This window comes from Stegodyphus dumicola, chromosome 6 (assembly GCF_044657685.1).
Source record: "Stegodyphus dumicola isolate Sdum_Otavi_A_Nest chromosome 6, ASM4465768v1".
NCBI classification, from domain to species: domain Eukaryota; kingdom Metazoa; phylum Arthropoda; class Arachnida; order Araneae; family Eresidae; genus Stegodyphus; species Stegodyphus dumicola.
The window spans coordinates 157,845,319-157,866,490 of record NC_140773.1 but is presented as its reverse complement, the minus strand read 5'-3'; the positions used below and the strand labels follow the sequence as shown (position 1 = coordinate 157,866,490).

Below are 21,172 nucleotides of genomic sequence, written 5' to 3'. Positions count from 1 at the left end.
TTCACAAAGTGAATCATTCTTGGCGCAAACTGGGGGGAAAAAAAAAAAAAAAAAAAACTCAAAGTTAAATTTTTTATTTCTCTGTAAATTTCGCACTAATTATTTTACAAAGTTTAATATTTAGGTATAATTTGAGCCGTAGTAACGAAATATGGAAAAAAAGAAATTCAGAAAAGAATCTATGTCTAAATACCTATATTAGAACAATGCTTTATATGAATCTAATACATATCCTATGTCATGCTTTCGAGACATGAAGACCACAATTTGAATTTCATCAATCGGTAGAACAGGAGATATACAACTGTCCAATTGTAATCTCCTGAAAGACAGAAATTATAAACAACTGGTTGATTTACATTATAATAACTATACAAATCTTTGAAGAATAATTTTCTTTATGTATTCAGTTTCTTTCCTTCAATACATTTCCTCTTCATTTTAGAATTTTTGGATTTAAATTCGAGATTTATGTTATTCTAAAAACTAAATGCACAGAAAAAGCTGCTAATTTTATTTCTTTAGCAATATAAACATTCAGAATAAATATGAAATGATACATGGTAAGGCCCACTTACAGAGCCAATGTGGCCGAATTTTTAAAATTTAGTGACCCACTGAGCAAAAAATCTAGAAATAGCAAAACTTTTAGAATTTAGGAGAGGCACTGGGAGCAGAATATAGAAAGGCACTAAGTAGCAGAACTTAGTATCCACAGAGATTGCAAAAGGTGGGAAAATGCCTAATGGCAGCTCTGAGTATGATGATCCTAAAGAAAAGTTATCCCTACCAATCCTGTAACAGCAAAATGCCAGAAATGTTTTGAAGGAATAAAAAAAAGAGGAAGAACATTCTGAGACAACTCCATGGGAAAAACTCTAACCATGAAAAAAATTAAAAAGAAGACATTTTAAATTAATTACATAACTATTTTGCTTTCGCTAAGAATTATTTCATAAATTGTGCTTTATTACCTTATTTTTCAGATTCAAAATACTGCAGCAAAAAATATAAATGTTTCATTTTAATGTTATTTCTTAAATACGAGTATAATTTCAATATGTTATTATTTTAATGATTTTCAATGTTAAATTTTTAAACAAAATCGTCGGAAAATTCCGAAATCACCAGAAAAATTTCTTTCCATAGAAACTGATCATAAAATCGCCAAATTTAGAACCACTTAAAAAAAGAATTCACATCACCAAAAGTAAAAAATTGTTTAAGAATTCTTCATTAGAAAAAAAATGAAATAAATTCAAAATGCATATGTTTCATGTTTTCCCCAGAATCTTGAGTATCCCAATGTTTACATTAGAAACGAACAAATTTCAACTCATTCACCCTTATAAAATATAACCATATTTATCAGTGAATCGCCAAAAATATTCCTCAAAAATGCTAATTTATGCTCAAAATGGCAGATGTAAATACGAGCAAAAATTTCAGATGATTAAAATTAAGGACCTTCTGCCGATTTTGGCCGAAATTAAGGACTTTTAAGTACCAAAATTAGATTATAAAAAAACCTAAGGACTTTTAAGGACTCTTGAGAACTGTACAAACCCTGGGTAACGGTACCCACTGATGAGGTGCCTCTGTAATAAAATGACCACCACTTCTGGTCATTAGTAGTGGCTTAGTAGTGGTGAATGCTAAAATGGCTACTGCCCGCCATAAAAAAAAAAAAATTCTAGATTACTAATTTCTTTGAATATAAAATATCTTGCTTCAATGGCAAGCTACTTGGATTATTTCTCCTACGTGGATTGAAAAGGTTAAAAATATGTATTAAAATCTTGAATTTAAAAATTTTCATTATTATATGCAATCAGAAATAAATATATGCAAGAAAAAAATTCTTACAGCTAGAGGAATTTTAAAACGAATTTTCAAATCTGCTCTGATGCAAGTCGTATTGCCCTCGGTCACATTCCAAGAGCCTTCTTGCACAGATGGTTCAGGAGACTTTGTTGTGCTTGGAACATTAGAAGTTGTAATAGGCACATCAGTAGTTGTAGTAGGCTCAGCAGTTGTAGTATGTGGAGCTTCCGTAGTTGTAGTGGTAGGAGGAGAAGTTGTAGTAGGAGCAACAGTAGTAGTAGTAGTTGGCAGTTCAGTAGTAGTAGTAGTAGTAGTAATTGGTAGTTTGGTTATTGGCTCTGGTGTAGTGGTGTCTTTCGTTTTAGCTGTTGGCACTGTGGTAACAATTTCTTGAGTAGTATCAGTAGTAGTAGGTGCAAGAGTAGTACTGTCACCCGCAGTTAAATCTAAAAATATTTCAATTAAATTTTCACTTTTACATCACCTATAAAAATAAATAGCCATGCAAATAATTTATAAACATGTAATAGAGTCAAAAAATAGATACTGACACAATACATACCGTTTCATATACCGTCATCAAGCTATTAACATTGTACATACTGTTTATCCATTAAATTATATTTTTGTACTCCCATCAGTCTTTCTTTCTTCAGATGTTTCAACAAAACATGATTTCAGATATTTTAGGTGGTATCAGCAATTATTGATTGCACCTGCATGCATAATAAATTGATGTTCTATATTTTTATTATTTTTTGTATCCTTTGCATCAGCACAGTTTTGTAACTGACTTATTTCTTTGTATCCCTCGCAGTTTTTGACAATGGACTACTAGGTTCCAAATTTTGCCAATACATGGTACTGGAACTACTTTTGCTTGCCATGATTACGCGGATAATCCATTTAAAAATTTAGAGGAGCATATTTATTCTCTGGACGCATTAAGAAAAATAAAAATTATGTGAGTATTTTTAATTTTTCAGAACTTTTGGTATTAAAAAGCTACAAGGAAAAATACACAACAAATAATAAAAAATAGTAATAAAAAATGGTATGGCTTACAAGAAAATTTAAATCTGTCATCAATAATAGTTTGATGGTTACTAGGAAAATGTGGTTATGACTGGTTTATACATTTCTTTATTCTTCACATATTTCCAAAAACATATACAGCCAATTTGGTATAAGGCAAATGCCAAATATTCCATAATTAAAAGCATACATTTGCATATTCATAAAATTATGCCAGGTGATGCTTAGAAGTTACTAACAACATATTGAGCAGCTATTACAAGTAACTATTAAGTAACTAACAACTTATTGGCAGCTTGAGAAAAGTGACAATTATGCTCATTAAATTATGAACGGTGAAATTACTGCATGAACATATAATCAATCTGCCACAATTAAGTATTAAAAGTTCCAATTTAATTATATTCAGATAAAATTTTTTGGTTTTTTTTTTCCTTTCTTAAAAGTAAAGGAATTATCGTAATCACGAAAAATTCCAGGTACGATATTTCAATGAAAATATCCATTCTGACCACTTTCGAATGCAATTAAATGATGTTTTTGCACGACCTGTATGTAAAGATAGAATAAAAGGCTCTTTTTCCCCAAACAAATTATAAAACTGATTAAAAATTGGTTCAGAAGAGATTTTTTTCATGGCAATTGTACGTATGTAGCATCTCAAAGAACTCAAAAATGAGCAGCCTCCAAATGTTGAAATTTTGTATATTAGGACTACAGTAACATGTAGTTGTGCACCTTCCTTTTTGGTTGCAATCGACCACACCAAAAGTATATAAACATATATGTATATATTTATATATAACACACTCTGTTACTTGGCTCAATGAGCTCAGTTTTTTATTCTTATATGTTAGTAAATTGTGAATTTTTTGCTTCAAAAATGAATTATGCTGTTCTTGTTTTCTGGTTAAGGTTTTTATGCCTTTAGTTAATCTGGACTTCAAAGATGTTTAAGTGCAACTAAGCCTAATTTAAAAAAAAAAAAAAAAAACTATAACAGCCATATTTGTTTATATTTGAAACTTGGCAAAATAGCGAATTAATTCTTTTTGCACCTTCAGAGTCTTTTTGCCGAGTGAGACTAATTTTACTTGTAAATACAATTTTTGTAATTGTTTTAATTGCATTTGGTGTTTTATGTTTTTCTATATCTTTCAATTTTTAATTAAAATATTTTCAGCTTTTGTGTATTTTTACCTTACCACAAAGTGAGAAATATACCTCTAATGAAATTCGAGAAAATAAGTTTAAATGAAATGCAGGAAAAAATGCGTACATAATTTAAAATTCCGTACAAGGAAGTCATTTGGTGTACACATCAGCTTTTTTGATGTTGTGTAAGGATGTGAATCATTAGAAATACGTAGAAATTAATATAAATAATTTTAAAATGATGCAATTCAGAAAGATTTATTATATGGACATCATTATTTGTTAGAACAGAAAAAAAAGGCTTCACATAATATTATTCTATCATAAATGAATGCTATATGCAGGTCTTTACACTTATTCAATAGACTTAATGACGTAGCATGTGATCTATCACTTTCAGTCAGGAAGATAGTTGGAAGGCAATTTGAACTTTTGTGCTGCTCCATTTTCCTAAAATAATTTCTGAATGATAAACATATAATTGGACATATCAAAGCAACAAAAATCAGCATAATAATCCTAAATTTCAAATTTATAAAAATTATGCTTATTCTTGTTACCTTAATATCTCTTATAATCATTATTTGGGGTATTCTTTTAATTCGCAATGGATAAATTGAAAATGATGTTTTTTAAAGTAGACTACCTTGAATAATTATTCATTTTTTGTGTTTAACTTGTAAGATGATCCAAAAGATGGGCTTAGATTCATTTAAAACTTATAATATTATACAAAAATGGCTAATGTTTAAAAAAGAGAGCTTATAAAAAGCTTATAAAAAGATTAAAATAAAAAGTTTGTCGTAAAATTATTTTACAACATTTTTCAAGCAACTCTTCAAGTTATAGATATTCATAAAAGTGATAGATCAAATACCATAACATTGCAAGACTTAATTATTCAAGACAGTTGCACATTTTTTTTTTTTACTCAGATCACTTATGTGTGTCGCGGCCAGACAGTATAGTGGTTAAAGGAGCTGACCGCGATACCAAAGGGCACGGTTGTAATTGTCTGTCCCTTCATAGGAGGTAACCGTGGCCACCTGTTAAGTGCCTCCAACAATAAAATGGCCACCACTTCTGGCCAATATCGAACAGAATGTGCTGAGCATTAGATAATTATCTTATGCATAATGCTTTTAATAAATAAAATATTTCCTGCAAGTGAAGTAGCAATATCTAATTTGCCAAGATAGGAAATTTATATACTTACTACTTATCCCAGCTCACATTTCTAAGAATTTTTTAGACAACAAATATTTTGGTAACCCTCATTATAGCTTCTGGATCCATCTCAGACAAATTCTGCACGGTTTCAATTCAAGTTCAATTCAAGTTTCAATTTTTTTTAAATACTCAACTTTTCTTTTTTTTTTTTTTTTAATTCTAGAAGCTATACTAACTTTTTTAAATACTTTTCATGAAGAAAAAGTAGCAGCTGAAACTGATTCAGAAAAAAAAGGGCAAAGGGAGGATTGTTGTTAGGGGTACACCTTTCATAGACAAAAATTAAAATAATAAATAAATAACACATAAAAAGAGATAAGAAAGACTATCAAAATGAGATGTTTTATATTTCACCAAAAAAAGTCTTAGAGCCAACAAAATTATGATCATGATGATGAGAGCAGCAACAACCAATATATATAATAATCCATACTGAAAATAAAAATCCTGGTTACTATACAGTACTCCTTGGTTTCTGTCTGAAAAGAGTTGGCAAGTGCTATTGGTTGTTCATTAAATCTAAAAGCCCGCTGCGTGAAATAGGTTTTACAGTAACCCTAATGTTGCCGAAACTAGCCTTTGGAGAAAATTTCAGTTAAGTTTTTGTCATTAAAAAGGTGTTTTTTAGAATATTGCCACTCGTGTTGTGATAAATTTAGATTTTGGCTACTTTTTGTAACTGGAACCTTTTCGTATGGAACAGTTAAAAAGAAAAACACGACAGTTAAAAAGAATGGTAAGGACCCTTTTTGGTTCTTAGCATTCTTTTTAATTGTTGTTTGGTTGCATATGTGTGGTATGGTCTTGTATTTCAAGCTTGCTGTTATTTTGCTGTGGGTACCATCATTTGAGCATGTCTAAGGTGACTAATAGGATGAAAGTTGATGGGTTGGATTATGATGAAATTATGAACTTGAGGTTTTTGTATCAGTTGGATGATGGACGAAAGACTTTTGATTTTTGCACAATGGTTGGTTGGTTGACTTTTAATAGCACAAAACTTTGAAGGTTATTATGCACCAGACAAATGGTGAATAAAATCCAAAATGCTCAAACATGCTGTATCAGATGAATTGTTGAATTGAACCTGTAATGCTGATGAAGGCATGGAGAAATGACTGAGAAATGCTCTAACAACAGGTACAGCAGGATAAAAGAAAAAAAAAACTTCAAATCATATGGTAAAAAGAGATGTCTTAAAAATCTTATGAGGTTGATGCAAAGGTTCTTCCAATGAGATCTATTTGTTAACATTTGTATAGAGTTAAAATGATATTCACATTTCTGACTAAAGCAGGGCAGCAGGTTAAAATGTGATTGATTGAAATGGGAACATTGCAAGTGCCACAAATAGTCTCATTATCTCCTTTCAAGAGATAATATGTCAGTCTGCAGTGACCAATTCATAGACGAGTCAGCAGTACATCCTCCTTTTGATTCCCTCTCGACTCCCAATACTCCAAATTTGATTTTATCTGCCTTAATTTGTTCAGAGTCTGGCATCCCCAGAGTTCTTGCCACCACCTGGACAAAATCTTTGTTTTGATGTAATTCCGTATGTCTGTAAAAGGGACATCATTTTCAGAGGTAATATCAGCAGATTTTGCTGCGATATCAGCAAGTTCATTGCCTTTAATGCCAGCATGTCCATGCACCCAGCAGTACACAATAGAATTCCCTGCATTTCTCAGACGGAGGTGTGACTTTAAAATTTCCAAGACCAAAGGGTGGCTAGTATTTATTTATTTATTCAATAACACTCAGAGAGTCAAGAATAGATGATGAACTTTCTTCTATTCAGCTTAGAGATAAAGATTAAGGAATTCAAAATGGCAAAAGTTTCTGCAATACAGACAGATGCAACCTTATGAAGTTCATTACAAACAAAAGCTGCCCCAAGATGATCACGATTCTTTCAGCCATCACGATTCTTTCAGTCATCAGTAAAAATTGCTTTATAGTTTTTCTTGTAAGTCTAGTTAGTGACTGCTTCTATGCTCTAGGAAAATTTGTTGATGTTGGATATCACTGGCTTTCCTTAAGTTTTCCAAAAATGTTGGAGAACTTAAGTCATCCCCAAGGACCCCCGGTCACCCCCCAAGGCGCTGTAGACCATTATTGCGATTTACAATTAAAATTTTTACGACTTGTTAATCTTCAAACCATTCTAGTAACAATGGTACTATTTAAAAATTAACCAGTATCGATATTTACCCTAATTATGTATTTTACAATTGGTTGCGTCAGCGGCCAAGTCGAGTGCCAGTCACCTACCCCACGGCAGTCAATGTGCTAAGGAGACAAATAGAATGATCTTCTATTAATTGTTTGGCCCCTTGAATTAATGTCGCTACTTCCCTATTAGGGAAAAAATGTGCATCAAAGTCATCTAAAAGCAAAAAAGGTTCCAGGAGCTGCTCTATTATTCTGTCCAACTCTCACTGATCAACATGCTCATGTGAGAGTAAATAAATAGTGCATACAGAAATTGAAAAACTTAAAATAATCTGAATCGCCACAACTTGAAGGAAGGTCGTCAAAATGAGAGCAGTATATGGATTATTGTGGGAGGCAATATGGCCAACACCACCACAGGCACATTCCCAGATGGACTGTCCTTTCTTACTGTGGTATATCTATGTATCTTAGCATGTCTGCTTGGTTTTAACAAGGTCTCCTGAAGTGCAAAACAGGCAGGTCAATAGATGATTAAATCCTTGATATTATCCAGGTTTTGATGGAAACTCCGAAAATTCCACGAAATAAATGAACCCATTATGAATGCTTGTTTTAGCAATTTTTTTTTTTTTTTTTACTTTCGAGGCAAAAGGTGTTTCAGAAGGGATAACACTTGTTTAACGTCCATTTCATCTGAACTCACGCTTGCAAAAAAACTCTGAATGGGTGTCCTGGGTTTTTACTTATTTTTCTCCTTGATAACATCTCTATGTTTGTTCGGTTGGACATCCTGTTTTTCTTTGGATGCAGTCACTGGCATACTATTTTTAACATCAGGTTTTTTTTTCCCTTATTTTTGGTTTCTAGGATCTTCTGTCATTGCTAGTTCTTTTTTCTGAGTGATTATTGTGGTTTGCGTTGATATTGATCTGAATGATTTTGTTGCGGATGCATAAGATTTATTAGGTCTTGGCTGATTAGAAAGAATAAGTCTTTTCTCTTCTGCAAATGATATCTTTTGTGTAACTTTAATGTTTTGAACTTGTTTTTCTGTCTGCCATTTCGGACATGATCTTGAAAAACCTGGGTGCTCGCCTTTACAATTTATACATAAAGAGGCAACAGAGTGGCTTTCACTGGCATGGCCTACGATGGAACATTGAATGCAAGCGAGGCTATTGCAACAAGAGGTCTTTCCATCTCCAAAACGCTGACATTCAAAGCAACACATTGGATTCGGTATATAGTCAACTTGAAAGTAAATATGACATGTTTAATGGGAATGAGTTGACCTTCTTTCCGTATTTTGATCCTACGAGCACCGCACACGTTTTGATCTGCCAACTCTTTAACGAATTCCTCTTCAGTTACTGATAGTAAGTCTATTTTAGAGATTACTCCTCGGAACGAGTTCAGAGTCTCATGTGGCTTAACTTCAACGTTTGCTTGACCTAATTTAGTTAGTTTCAAAAGACCATTAAACTGCTTTCCGGACACAGTTTCTATCAAAAGGACTCCAGAATGAAATATCTTAATATTTTTCAGTTCTCCTACTGAAGAGAAAAGACGTTTGTTTATTAGAAAGGGTGATAATTTTTTCAATTCTTCAGAGCTGGTTATAATTAAGAAATGTGGTCAAAATATACCTGATACAGTGCTTTCTATGTTGCTTCTTAGTCTTTTGGTCACAATCGGAATATCGGGTACATTGTTGGAGCAGGAAGGTATCATAACATTCATATTTAAATGGAAAAAGATTCGGGTCTGACCGCCCCACTCACCATGGAGCCCAACAAGGAGACGCAGATTCCTACGCCAGGCCTAGCCGGACTTATACACAAACATGTCCACAGTCAGCTTTTACAAAAAGCGGGTACTCCCGAGAGCTTGTCCCCAAGCCACTGACACAAGGACTAGTGACCAGCCGGTTGACACCCATAAGGACGCCAAGGTGCATCCCGTTTAACTGAAACAGAGGCCAAAGCAGTGTGTTGGGGACAGTACCTCGCCCCTCAACTACCAGGACCCTGTTTTCCAGTGACACGGGTCTCTACGCACAGCAAACACATGGGCAGTTTTCTCGCCACTCTCAAAAATTAGGGACAAGGCTGTTCCAGTTTCTCATGACGAGCTCGGACCTCCGAAGAGGAAACCACAAGGGAGAAGAAAACAAGAAAAGTTGCAGTTAAGAGGAGAGGAGGCAGAAAGGAGGAGAGATCACTGGGGCTCCAGGACTGTAACACCTGATCACCAAGACGGTAATCCCCAGAAGGATCTACACATGCTATACCTTAGCTGGACATGTTGAAACAGCCTTCATGCCTAGGTTGGCCCTACCAGGAGCTATGCTGCTGACATACTTTGCTGTTCCACCCAGTGAAACCACCTCGCCGTCACGTTGAGGCAGCAGGACTTGGGGGGGGGAGGGTGATTTTTGCATGAAAGTTGGTTTAATTGCTGATAGATAGGAATGAGCTGAAACGACAAAAAAATTTGGCTAATCTTTGGAATATGGTAACAGGCAGTTTGGCAACATTTTGGTAAGGCGATAAAGGTTACTAGCTAGGACTTCAGCAGTGTACATGGATAAAGTCAAGAGTGTGCGCAATGCCATTTTTGTGCAATTCTGGGATGTTTTTTCAAGTGAAAATAGGTCGACGTGTACGTGGATACCGTGTATCTGCAATTCTTAAAAACGCGGCAAGCAGTTTGAGATTCTGCACTTTCTCCCAATTTCGCACCTAATTTTCATCATGATTAAGCACTTTTGATCCATAAAAGTTCTAGCATAAGCATAATTCGGCTAGCAGATTGTTGGAAAAAAAATGTTGAGTTAAAAAAGAGCCTTTACTTCGTGAAAACAAAGTGGCGTCCAAACAAAAACTAGCAGGTTGCTGTAGCAGGGTTGGTCGCCAAAAAATCGCCAAGTTACCATAATCCAAAGATAAACCAAAAATTTTACTGAGTTGCTTGTGTGAAGGATAGAGGAGATGATGTTGGGAAGTCTAAACGTATGCACATGAAAGAAGGTATGTTAAAAAATCTGATGTGTACACCACAGGACTTCCTTATACGGAATATTAAGTTACATGCATTTTTTTTTTTTTTTTTTTTTTGCATTTCATTTAAACTTACTGGATTGAATTAAATCTACTTCACAGACAGCGCATAAACCACAATAGAAAAAATGAATTCTTTAAAATTCACTCTACTTGTTTACTATAGCGACACTCTGGCGCTAGGCTCACCTTAACAGTATTATATTTCGTTCATATTATAACTGAGAATGCACAAAATTTATATCATTTAAAGAATTATCTAATCGTTGCCACATGTTCTATTCAAATACTATAATAAAGCTAGAACGATGTACAAAAGAAATTAAGCAAACAAAACAAAAAAAAAAACAGTTTTTCACAGACGATTGAGTATTTCTCATTCAATTAATTTAGTTCTCACTTCACGACGAGGCAAAAATACATAAAAAGTCAAAATATCTGTATTAAAAATTACGAAGTAAATTTTAAACACTTATTTCCTCAAAAAAAAATTCCAGAAAGGATTAAGCATGATTTAATTTTTAATAATAAATGAAGGCGTTATTTTTGCTGCTGCGAAGCTACGTTTCTCTAGATTAGCAACAAATCCACTACTCTGCTGTTTCAAATGTAAAAAAGCAATGGCCGCCATCAAAAAATTTTTAGGCTTAGCGGCAATTAAACAACTTTAAAATTGTTGATAATTCTAAAAATATTGCATACAGATTTACTAAAGGCATAAAAACCCTAATCAGAAGATAAAAACAACATAATTTAATCATTTTTAAAGCAAAAAATGTACAATTTCCAAATATGTAATAGTAAAGAAACTGAGGTCACTGAGCCGGGTAACAGAGTGAATATATATATATATATATATATAAATATATTTATATATGTTTGGCACGGCCGACTGCAACCAAACTACGAGGTCCACATCTACATGTTATAGTAGTCATATATACAAAATTTCAACGTTCTAAGTAAACGTAAAAATTTTAACGTTAAGGCTACTCGTTTTCGAGTTATGCGAGATACGTAGGTACGTTCGTACGGATATTCTCTTCAGAATTCATTTTAAAGCAGTTTTATAATTTTTTTGAAGGCAAAGTGTCTTTTATTCTGTCCTTACGTACAGATATCGCAAAAAAACATCGTTAAATTGCATTCGAAAGCGGTCAAAACGGATATTTTTGTTGAAATATGCTGCCTGAAACTTTTCACGATTACAGTACTTCCTTTTTACTTTGTACAAGTAAGTAAAAATTCAGGATATCATTTATTCGTCTCTGTGTGTTTTGTTAAAAGATTTGTTTATTGTTTTTATGTTTGAAAATATGTAATTGTACTTTTCAGGGTTGCCACGCTACCTGGAAAACCGGGAAAAGTCAGGGAATTCGAAAATTGACCAAAATATTCAGGGAAAAGTCAGGGAATTTAAATATTTTTGTCAAAATCTGGAAAAGTCAGGGAAGTTCATACAACGATCCCGCCAAAAAAAGGCGATTTTTGCGCCGACGTCGGAAGAGGTAACTTTTTTGGCGAATTATGCATCACGTGAGTGTCATTCGGGTAGCTGGCATAGAGCCAATTTTCGAAGCTCCAATTTGATTGTCTTTTAGAAAGGCAAAGCAACTTTTGGTTTCCAGTATTCTCGAGAATCGCATGTGCAGTGCATGAACTAAAGAAAGTACCTGTTCTCGTATAAAACAAAATGGGTTTAATCCTAGTATATGGTACCATGGAGGTTAGAATCAAAGAAATATGTATTGTAAAGAAGGAAAACCTCTCTGCAACAGACATGGCTGTGGCTCCGTTCCATCATAGAGGGAAACAGCTGTGCATGTCTGATATATCTTTTGCCAAAGCTCGAAACCGGTGTCGAAGTTTGAAGGTCACGTTATCAAGAGTTCATAAAATGAATATCGTTTAAAATTTCTTTAACCACTTGCGCTAAAAAGACGTGCCACGCACGTCAAGATGCTTTTGTCTCAAACCGCGAGCGACGTGAACACCACGTCGATAAGCATTTATCGCAAAAATGAAAATAACATGGTGCACACGTCGCCTAACAACGAGATTGTTTATTTCTCGAGTTACAGCTCTGGATTGCACTCGCAGATGCGGAGCGGCGTAAATGAGACACTTTACCGCTTGTTATATTGTAGCGCACGGCACCGCAACCGTGAAGTTTAGTCTTAGCGGAAGTGGTTAAACTCTAAAGGAAAAGAAAATATTTTTTGGCGCAAGTAAATTAATTCATGGATTAGTTATTTTCAGGGGAAAAAAAAAACTACGAAAATCCGTTTTTAAAATTATTGCGAAAAATCCAAGAAGAAACGTCCTTTGATAAAACGTTTCTTCTTGGATTTTTCGCAATAATTTAAAAATGGATTTTCGTAGTTTTCTTTTTGTCAAAGAGTGTTTCTTCTTAACACGTGTTTCTCAATTTCCTGTACACATCGCGGAGAGGGAAATTCTGGCCGCCAGGTTCCGTCGCCAAATACCTTGGCAAATTTTCCCTCCGCATTCTAGCGGCATAATAGCATTTTACTTGTATGGAACCGTTTCTTCTTTACATAGACCTTCTTTGGTTAGAATAATAATGGGATTTGGCGACATCTTGATGCGCAATAAACGGGTCATTTTGGTCTTGGCGACAATTTTCAAAATCGTGCCAAAGCCTTACCGTATACTAGAATTTTACCGCAAAATCTTTTTAAACTTTTTTTTTTTTTCTTTTTAATAAATACCTTGTCATTTTGCAGTAAAGTAAAAAAATAGTAATCAGTCATCTAGGCTAGCCATGTAATATAACTATATTCGCTAAAATATCGTTGATTATTCCAATTCAATTTTTAAGTAATTATTTTTATGGTTTTCATATAATTTAATGTTGCTTCTTCCTTCTAAATTTATTTATTATTAGTAAATAATATTTCCAAATTTCAGGAAATTTTCTCTGTCATAATCCTGAAATTAATTATAGCAGTATGATGACATACCATCACGAAATTTAATGCACATATTTTTTCCTTATGTATGCTGCGAAATAAATATAAAATACCTCAATTTATTAAAATAGATTTCTTTCTTTCGTTTAGCTGCAGAATGTCTGCAAAAAAAGCCTTATTTTATTCCAGATTGGGAAGATTCTAATCTCATTCTTCAATGGAGAAAACAACAACTATTATAATTATATTTGTGTTTTCAAGTGTTAAGGTGCCTTTTAAGAACATACCTCACGCAAATTAAATTTACCTAAAATCTAACCGAACTATTTAGCATTGCGTTGTGATTTATAAGGACCGGATTAGCCTCGTGTTAAACTGGTGATGATCATGAGTAATAATTAAATAAAACATACATTTGTTATCCAATATATATATCTTAAATTTTATAAAGTTTCTTAAGTGGAAAACTAAACAAAATTATCAAACAAAGTATACCAAGAATAATCAAGAATAAATGTCCTCTGAGATTTATTGAATAATTAAGTGAACTTGCTACACAATACAAGTAATACCATAATTAATTTACATCTTAGCACAGCCAACGTACATTACGTGGATAGACTGGAATTTTCTTGAAACACACCTGGAAAAGTCAGGGAATTTCATTCTCCTGTTTGAGTGGCAACCCTGATTTTTGGTTATTTATTGCTCTCTCTTTGTGTATTTTTGGTTATTTATTAGTCTCTTGTATGTTAAGATAGCAGATTTTTTTTTTTTTTTTTTCCTTTTTTTCTGGTTAACATGATAGTTTTAACTTCCTGATTTTGTTTAAGTGAAAAGAGATCAATGAGTGCATGGACAAAAGGCAGTACGTAGTGCCTAGTTTGTAAAATTATCAGATTTATTTCAAGTTAAAATAGGTCGATGTGTACATGGAAACCAAGTTTGTGTAAGTCTTTGACTTCTTATTTTGGTTTTGTGTAGCGGCGGAAGGATCGGCACCACCTTGAAATTGGTGCCAATCTTGGCGTCAAAAAAGAAATGATTCGCCAAGGGGTACCTTAGGGTAAATTTTTAACTTAAGCCTTGCTTGTTACAAAATATTCTTTGCAATAAAATAATTGTTATTTTTCTGTTGTACATCTGCACAAATTTTTGGCCTGTAGCAGGTGACGATTTATTGGCCATCATCTGCCATGCGATGTGTATGTCTGCGATTTTTTTTAACTCTTCTGTTATTAGACCATACTCAGAAATGTATATATGGATGGATGTGTCAATGCATGTATGTGTACACACACCAGAAAACTTTTTTTGCTTATTTTAATAACTAGAAATTATTTAGAATTAAGATACCTGCCACACTGCCTGTGCTTAGGAGGTGCACAACAGAAAAATGCCAAACAACTGATTTCAGAAGTGCCAAACAATAACTCTCATAATAATAAAAAAACTCCAATGTTTTGGTCAAACGTTTCAGAAGTTTTTTATTATTTTATTTTAAATAAAAATACATCACAAAACTTATCTGAATTTGAAAAGAATTATTTGTTTAGTAAAATATATTAACAGTTCCATATCTGAAGTAAACACGGCAAGAAGCTGCAAATTACCGGCAAGTTCTATTTTGAAATTTAACTATTCATGACTTTAAAGATTATAAAGTATTCAAAATGTTAAAAAAATCCTAGATGCAAAACATTTAATAATCCTCAACATATTAAAATGATGGAAAGTATATAGTCTGTTTAAAATGCACTGGTCTGCACCGCAATTTAACAGAACATGAAAAAATCAAATTTATCCCATGATAAATCCCACTCAACCCAATAATTGGTGCTTTAACACTTGCAGTGTATTTAAAAGAGTGCAACAAAAGTTAATCCTGAAACAGAAGTTATTAGCATATGGACACAATGTGAAATTATCACGAAGATACTTCAACAACAACAAAAACAATGAAAATAGGCTTTGTATTCATAAATTCCATAATAAGTAAAGATTTATATTGAAATAATATTATATTAGCAGATTGGTCAAAGTGACATTGAGTCTGACAGATGAAATGCAATGAAGAAAAATCAAATGAAGAACTGAATCCAAAAAACCTACTGTCTACCCACAAGGATGAAGGTGCAACCATAATGACTTGGATATGTTTCACCATCTCTGTGATAGTAATTTTTCACAGAAATTAATATGGATCAGTATAAGTATTCTTAGTGAAAACTTAAAAGCATGTTATAAGAAAACTTGGAATTTAAAATACATTCAAGTTCTATCAGGATAAAAATACTAAATATACAGCTTTCAATGTTCACTTATGGTTATTATACCACTGTTCTGAAGTTATCAAAATTCCTCCATATTCTTTGTTCTTCAATCCTATCGAACACGTAAGAAGCACGTAGTACAGAACAGAATAAATAATCAATATTCCTCTGTTAAAAACAATTCATATGGAGGATTGTAGTAGTAAAACTTTATTAGCACTATTAATCACAATTTACTGTTACTTTAATATTCTTGATTCTTCCAGTCTGTATCATACGGAGCTGACAATCTAATACTCATTAATTATTTTCCAGTCATTGTCAAATGAAAAGAGCCATTTTAGCTAAGTTTATCTACTGAAGTATTGGATGACACTCCTTTTTCTTTCACGTTTTTATTAAATATAAACTGCTTGTTCATAAATGCCTGAATTCTTATGCGAATGCAGCTTTAGCACCTTTTTTTTCGGGGGGGGGGGGGCAAAACACGTTTTGAATACTTTCTTAATAATTTTTCGAAAAATAAGCAGGTCTTAAAAAGATGATTAATAGCATATGTAAAAGGGGGAGGGAACCCTAAGTAATTTCAAAAATATTTAGCATTTGCAAATACAGCTAAAAAACACAAATGTTTCAAAACAAATGTGAGGCACTGTGAATAGAATTTATAAATGCTCGTTTTCAAATGCTATTAAAACAGTACTTTTCGCAGAAAATTCTTATTATTTAGTACTATCTTAAGCATCTAAACATCACGGGTGTTAAACGGAACTACAAGAATAGATGGCGTATTCAGAATCACAATAAATTTTACTTGAAACGCAAATTAAAATAAATAACGCAAATTTTTTTTAAATAACGCAAATTAACCAAATTATTTCATGCAGAAAAGTTATGATGTAACAAAAGCTTATTAAACTCACTAGAACGAAAAAATGCAAAACTTTTACGGCCACGAATATTAATTCCATAAGCGATACACACATATTTTCACACATTATTTCAGATGATTAATTTTATTATAATATTATTATTACAATGCTTACCTGCGACGAAAAGTAATACTACAGAAAACAAAAACTGAATCCTCATCTTGGAGTTTCGAAAATTCAAATCTTGAAAAATGTTTTGCCAAACTTCCGATTTATCACAGAACAATCAAACCCGATACTATTGAAGGTAAAGAAATATACGCAAAATTAAGTACTGACAATATAAAATTACGGAGCTACATATAAGTCGAACATTAAAAAGTTATTAAAATAGCAAAGAAAGAGATACTATTACCCTCGGAATTAAATTTATATGGAAAGACCAATTCAACACACTATCAACGACGACTGATTTTCTAATCGCACAATGCTCTGACGCAAAAGTCACAAGCTAACGTCAGCTGACATATTTGCGTATTGTTTGTTTTATTTATTTTATTATTCAAAAATTCGTGTGTAATACTGTAGAAATCACTTTTCAAATTAAATATATTAGTCAAAATTTGCAGAGAGAAAAAACAACGACTTTATGGAGCTATCTCATATTTCTTCAATTAGATTACTCGTTTTTTCAGTCATGACTTAATCCCGATTATTATGATTCGGAGCGGAAATATTCTGATAATAAATAGTTCCAAATATATATTATTCTGTAATGTTTAACTGAAAAACAAATTCGTCTGTTTGACATGCATAGGTAAAAGGAATAAGCAATTCAAAGGTAAGATTTTTTTTTTTTTTTTTTTCGGTGCTTCTATTCCAATACACCTTCAAGATATGTTGGGCATCGGGAGTGAATATCTTTCAAGATCATAATGCAACAAGAGTAGAAATGCTTTGCTACAATAGTATCCATATAGCTGATATATTTTTATTAGACAGCAAATTTGTATGTACGAACTGTAATGCAATCCTCTGGTGAGCTGGTTTCAAACAGTCACATGCCCATCAAGAAGTCCAAAACTTTCATGCTGCCCAAACAACAAGCATTAGCAAGTTCTGATGCCAATCAAAAAATATGTGATATGGTATCTTTCAACATTAGCTGCCATTATAATTGGAATCGAATGACGCAATTCATTGCCTTTAAATGAAGATCGTACATCAGAATGAATGAAATCCACGCGAAAGCTAATGAATGTTTATGTAACGCAAACCAGTACTTCAGTCTAATGTAGAGTGAGTTTTACATAAGGACGACCTACACTGTATTCACATGTTACGACGTCAATCCTCATAATCAGAAACTTATACTTGGCATGTGAAATTTGCACACTAGTTTTGCCAAAATATATCTCTCAACCGGAACTTCCAGGGTGACGTCATCACTCTCTCCCATCCACGGGCCGATAACGTAATTATTCCAGGACTTCAGATACTATTACTTACAGTTTTCCTTAATATATTAATATACCTTAAATATGTTCGCCATTTGCTTAACTTTTTTTTCATTCAATAAAACTACTACCCTTTTGCAATTTCGAAGGTGGTTGGAAAGCGTAAGATAAGACCATCACGATGCTCTAAACAAAAGCGGGATTTATCAGAGAATCCGAACGCCTGTGATGTGCTTGGTTGAATAGACCTTTATAGGTGTTGCCTCTGTGCTATAGCGTCAAAGGAAACCGAAGCGATGGTCACCTTCCTGACGATCTGTAGCGTTTCAGAAGCAGCTGCATAAGTACGTGGAGATACCTCCAGGGGTCGACTGGGAGCAATCCGGTGTTCTGGCTAGGTCAGTATCTAGACAGACTCGAATTTTGGAGAAATATTAACAGTCTTCACAGTGACTAGAACCATCGTTTATTCGGTGATAGGTTCAGGGTCGACAGGGACCACGGGCCCCCTGGTCTTGTCTGTCGCCTGGTTGTAAGGACGTTACATGTTCAGATATCGAAGGTTGTCATTGGGGATTTGGCTCCGCTTGGTCAACACTTGGGACGGTCGATGTCGAGCTATGTTACCTTTTTTGGCCGACCAACCGTACACCATTGTGATTGTGTTGCATATTCCCAGACCTTGTGAAACAAAAATCCTCCTCCTGGGTTGATGGCAGGGTTATGCCTCCTTGAATGGCCTGTAGGAGTTTGAGGCGCTATCGAGCCAGCCAAATCTGGGTGCCCCTTCCTTCTAGTACACAGTACGTGGAGATACTTGAGCTAAACAGCACCCCTAAACTGCTGTCCTTATTAAGCGCTGTATCCCCACTATCCGGTTACAGTACCACAGCTTTCAGTCATACTGGCCTCAGCTATTACACTCACAACCAACACTTCAATAACATACACTTTTATTTCCACCTATATTCCACCGCACCGAGATCCGTTACAGGTCAAGGCTGATATACGTATACTTCTTACACTTGATACACATGTTATAATAGGTGGAGATTAAAATTCTCGACACCGCGCGTGGAACCGCTATAATTCTAACAATATTGGCACTGTAATCTATGACGTGACCTCTACGGCGGGATTACACATAACAGCTCCCAAAACCCCAACACGGTATGCTTCAAATTCTATAGGGATCATCGATTTCTTCCTTCTCAGAAATACTAGCGTTCCGCTGGATATTTCTGTGTTGAATGAACTCTCCATAGTCTGGTCAAAATGATCCTGAATACTAGCAGTTATACCTCACTAGACAACAGAGCGTTTACTACAGACTGGCATAAATGCGCCAAAGGTCTGCACAACATGTATTACACATTCCAACAATACACTCGGAGGAGGACACTGAAAGTTTAATCAAGGTATTCACAAACGCTGTTCAAAATGCTCATGAATTTGCTAAAAAAGAAATGTGTCAAAAGTGAAAAGAACTAAAGAGCTTGCTAAACTCATCAAGGAACGAAATTCTGCTAGGAAACAGTTTCAAAGAACAAGACACAGAGATGACAAGCAGAGATTCAACAGGTTAAATAATTCAGTCAAGTCTGTTACAAATGTACAAGCACAACTCGACTGAACTCGACTGGAATGCTTAAATTTTCTCTCTACAGAGGATAACTTCCTGTGGAAAGCTATTGGATAATATAAGAAATATCACAATAACATTCCGCCTCTGCCAAAACAAGATCCACTACACCTAAACTGAAAAAGCACTACTGTTAGTACATCGTCTGGAATCTCAGTTTCGCATAAACAACATTCGTGATACTACAACAGAAAACTTATTTCAGAACTTCAATATAATTCCAGTCTTGCCACTGGAAGTCGTTGGCTATATCCAAAAGTTAAAGAAGAAAAATAGCCCTGGCATCGATAGAATCTCTAAACTCCTGATTAAGAAATTTTCGCTGAAAACTGCTTTCCTGTTCACAAAAATATGCAGTGTCATCTTAAAATCGCAGTTCTTCTCAAGCTAATGGAAGACCTTCTATTAACCCCACCCTGAAAACCCAGCAAACCTGCTGGAGTACCACAATCTTACAGACCTATCAGCTTATTGCCACGCCTGAGCAAAATTATGGAAGCCATTCTACTTAAACGACTCAACGACCACATCGAAGAAAGAAGTATCCTCATCTCGTATCAGTTCGGATTCGGAAAAAAATCTTTCGACAAACAACCAGCTATACAAGGTGGAGGAGACTACCTCTGAAGGTCTGGCTAAAAGAGAAGTAACCAGAGGAATTTTCATCGACATCGCTAAGGCTTTCGACCGAGTGCGGATGGATGCACTCCTCTACAAGTTTTACTGTCTGCGTTTTCCAGATTACACCATAAACATTATGGAATCCTACCTAACAGGTAGACACTTTGTCGTTCGTATCTGTGGCGCATATTCCACCCTCCGAGACATCAAGGCCGGTATACCACAAGGATCTATACTTGGACCTACATTATTTAACATTTATATGAAACATCCCTACCGCACCCAACTGTGGTCTGTCTAGATACTTTCAATGTACGTTGATGACACAGCGATTGTAGCCCAAAGTGGATTTCAAGGCCCAGTCATCCAACGGTTACAACAGATACAAGGGTTAGAGACTTGGCTCACCAAGTGGAAAATTCTTGTAAATGTCGATAAGACCAAAGCTATCGTATTTACAAGAAAAAAGAATATCGAAAAGAACCTGAAGTTTCATGGTGCTATCCTACCATGGGCCAAGCAAGTCCCTTATTTTGGGATGATCCTCGATAACACGCTCACATGGACCCAATACATCACATTTATTACACAGAAGTTTAAATGTGTAAAGCTCAACTCTTCCCGCTAATTGCTCGAAATGATGCTTTATCCTTAGCTAATAAGTTTCTCATGTATAAGTCCGTTTTACGCCCATTACTTTGCTAAGCATGTCCAGTCTGGGCTTATGCCTGTAAATCAAATAGAAAAAGATTACAAATGGCGCAGAATTATGTTCTCAGCCAAATTACAAATTCTGCTTGGTACTTATGCAACAGGTGTATCCACGAAGAACACGGGATTTGTCTTCTTGTTTCTAGTTTTTAACGTAGCATTATTTAGGACGTTATAGTTAT

The 21,172-nt window shown here is 34.3% G+C and overlaps 1 protein-coding gene across 2 annotated transcripts in view; it reads right to left on the bottom strand.

The window, feature by feature from the left end:
* Window positions 1-17,130, bottom strand: part of LOC118186269 (lysosome-associated membrane glycoprotein 1-like) — a 43,820-nt gene extending 26,690 nt beyond the window's left edge. The window contains exons 1-3 of one of the 2 annotated variants that reach the window (XM_035356361.2): window positions 16,975-17,130; window positions 16,734-16,857; window positions 1,867-2,270 (exon numbers count right to left, since the gene is read on the bottom strand). In XM_035356361.2, the coding sequence (XP_035212252.2) occupies window positions 1,867-2,270; window positions 16,734-16,779 (450 nt within the window). In that variant the 5' untranslated portion in view covers window positions 16,780-16,857; window positions 16,975-17,130. The other variant, XM_035356360.2, reaches the window with a different exon arrangement.
* Between the last annotated feature and the right edge of the window lie 4,042 nt (window positions 17,131-21,172).